At 39.4% G+C, this 2078-nt stretch overlaps 1 protein-coding gene across 1 annotated transcript; it reads right to left on the bottom strand.

The window, feature by feature from the left end:
• Positions 1-646: 646 nt before the first annotated feature.
• Positions 647-1588, bottom strand: LOC147418146 (uncharacterized). Its single transcript, XM_086507155.1, has 4 exons — positions 1548-1588; positions 1385-1474; positions 1126-1303; positions 647-1045 (listed from the first exon to the last, which is right to left on the bottom strand). Exons 1-4 carry the CDS (start codon positions 1586-1588, stop codon positions 647-649), a joined length of 708 nt encoding a protein of 235 aa, XP_086363281.1.
• Between the last annotated feature and the right edge of the window lie 490 nt (positions 1589-2078).

Below are 2078 nucleotides of genomic sequence, written 5' to 3'. Positions count from 1 at the left end.
TTAGAGAATCTCTTGAGTTTCTTGATGAAACATCTCCCGAGTATAGATTCAAAGTGGATGAAATTGTGGTGAGCACAAGGATGGAGAATTCAACCTCTTGCATCACATGCCTTCCCCCAAAAAGAGTTGTATTTGAGCCACTTGCAAGGACTTGAAAAAACAAGTTCAATATTGTAATCATTTTGCAAATATATTTATCTTTTCTCTACTTATGTTGTTTTAAACTTACATGACATCATGATACACATTTAAGAATCGACAGTTGGTATTAAGTATTTGAAGTACAAAATTATGAATCACCAAAGGGTATATATATATGTTCATATGGACAAAATGAACAAAAGTGTACATAGATTTTGTGGACTATTCAATCATGAAATTCCACTTTTCTTTTTGCCTGAGAGGATTCTGCATCCTCATAGACCCTTTTCCTTTTGTGTTTAGAAGGGGGTGAAAGTTCAGGAGTGGGTGGTGGTGGTGACTTGGTAGGGGTTGGTGCTTTGGACCCCTTAGGGCTTGGCACGGGTGACTTGGTAGGGGTTGGTGCTTTGGGCTCCTTAGGACTGGCTTGGGTGATTTGGCAGCTTTCTTTGACAACATGAATGGTAGCTTGAAAGGTGAGCTATGTGCCTCCCCCTTATTGTTCTTAAGTGTACGACGCTTTTGAACCTTGAATTTCAATGGTGAGTGGAATGGATGGCCCTTTGTATCTGCTCTTTCCCTTGGCAGTCTTCTTAGTGGGACTCTTCCCCTTGGCAGGGATCTTCTTTTTGGTAGGAATCTTCCCCTTGGTAGGGATCTTCTTCTTCGTGGGACTCTTCCCCTTGGCAGGACTCTTCTTGTGATCCTTTTTCTTTGTATGGATCTTCTTTGCAGGACTTTTCTTATTTTGATTCATTTTCTTTGCATCCAAACCTTTGGTGGTTCTACCTTTCTTTGGTGGCAAAGGAGAATCTGGATCATTTGGATTTATTGATCTTTCCAAAACCATAGAAACAACCTTCTCTCTCACCCATGTGACCCAAGACTCTGGATAGTCATGCAACTGAAAAAAATAGAAAAAGGAACTAAAGGACATGACATACATACATAAAACATCAAAATAAATACACGAACCACACTTACAGTGAGTGTAGTCATCCGGCACCTTGACTCAAGATATCTCCATGCATTTGCAAGCACCCTCCATCCACAAGGTGTTGAGTCTGTCTGTAAAGGCACTTTTTGATTGTAGTACTTGAAAGCTTCTATATTGTAATCCTTATTTGTGGTACTCAAGTGACCAACAATAAGTTTGGCAGCACTGCAAGAAGACATTGAATCAAAAAGCTACTAATAGAAAACAATGGGCCATTATCAAGCATAGATTATGCTTCATACTTACAGTTTACTTTTCCCATAGATACTTGACAATGAATTCATAAATATAATATCTTTCTCCAAAAGATTGAAGATAATAAGACTCCAATGTCCTCTACAAAATAAAAAACAATTAGCTAAGAATACCACAAAATGTTAAAAATAACATGTAAGGAGTTAAGAATTACCCTTCAACATAGGGGTATAATATGTAATTGCAGGTCAGCATGTTAAAATCATCAAAAAAGCTTGAAAGGGTTCCTTGCTTGTTGAAAAGGCACTGTGTCACTAGAGGGTCAAGTATGGCAATTTGCATAGCTAGAGCCTCTGGAAGATCCCTCATAAGACACCTGGAAAAGGAAACACAAGCCCCAATGAGCCCCTTGTGCCTGCCTGCCTTGCACATGCACTAATAATTAGCAAAGCAACACATACCTGAGACAGATATAGAGCACAGTGTCACCAAGCTCAATGTTGGGATTTACAAACATACTTGTGTCTTGAGGGAATATGTCCAAATATGCCTCAGTATCTCCAAACAAGGAGACATCCACCACCATTTGGCCTATGACTTTTTCATAAAGAAGAGAGTTGGATGCTCTTAAAATTTCAGCTTGCTCTTTAAGGATAGCATCCTCGGATATCATGTCTTGCTCCCTCTCAACTTCCTTTCCTGCTTTAATATCCTCAATGACAACCCCAGAATCTTTCTGCTGCCT

This window comes from Adiantum capillus-veneris, chromosome 30 (assembly GCF_014529385.1).
Source record: "Adiantum capillus-veneris isolate H3 chromosome 30, ASM1452938v2, whole genome shotgun sequence".
Lineage (NCBI taxonomy): Eukaryota > Viridiplantae > Streptophyta > Polypodiopsida > Polypodiales > Pteridaceae > Adiantum > Adiantum capillus-veneris.
Note: the sequence above shows the minus strand (reverse complement) of the source record. Positions and strands in the feature narration are given on the sequence as shown.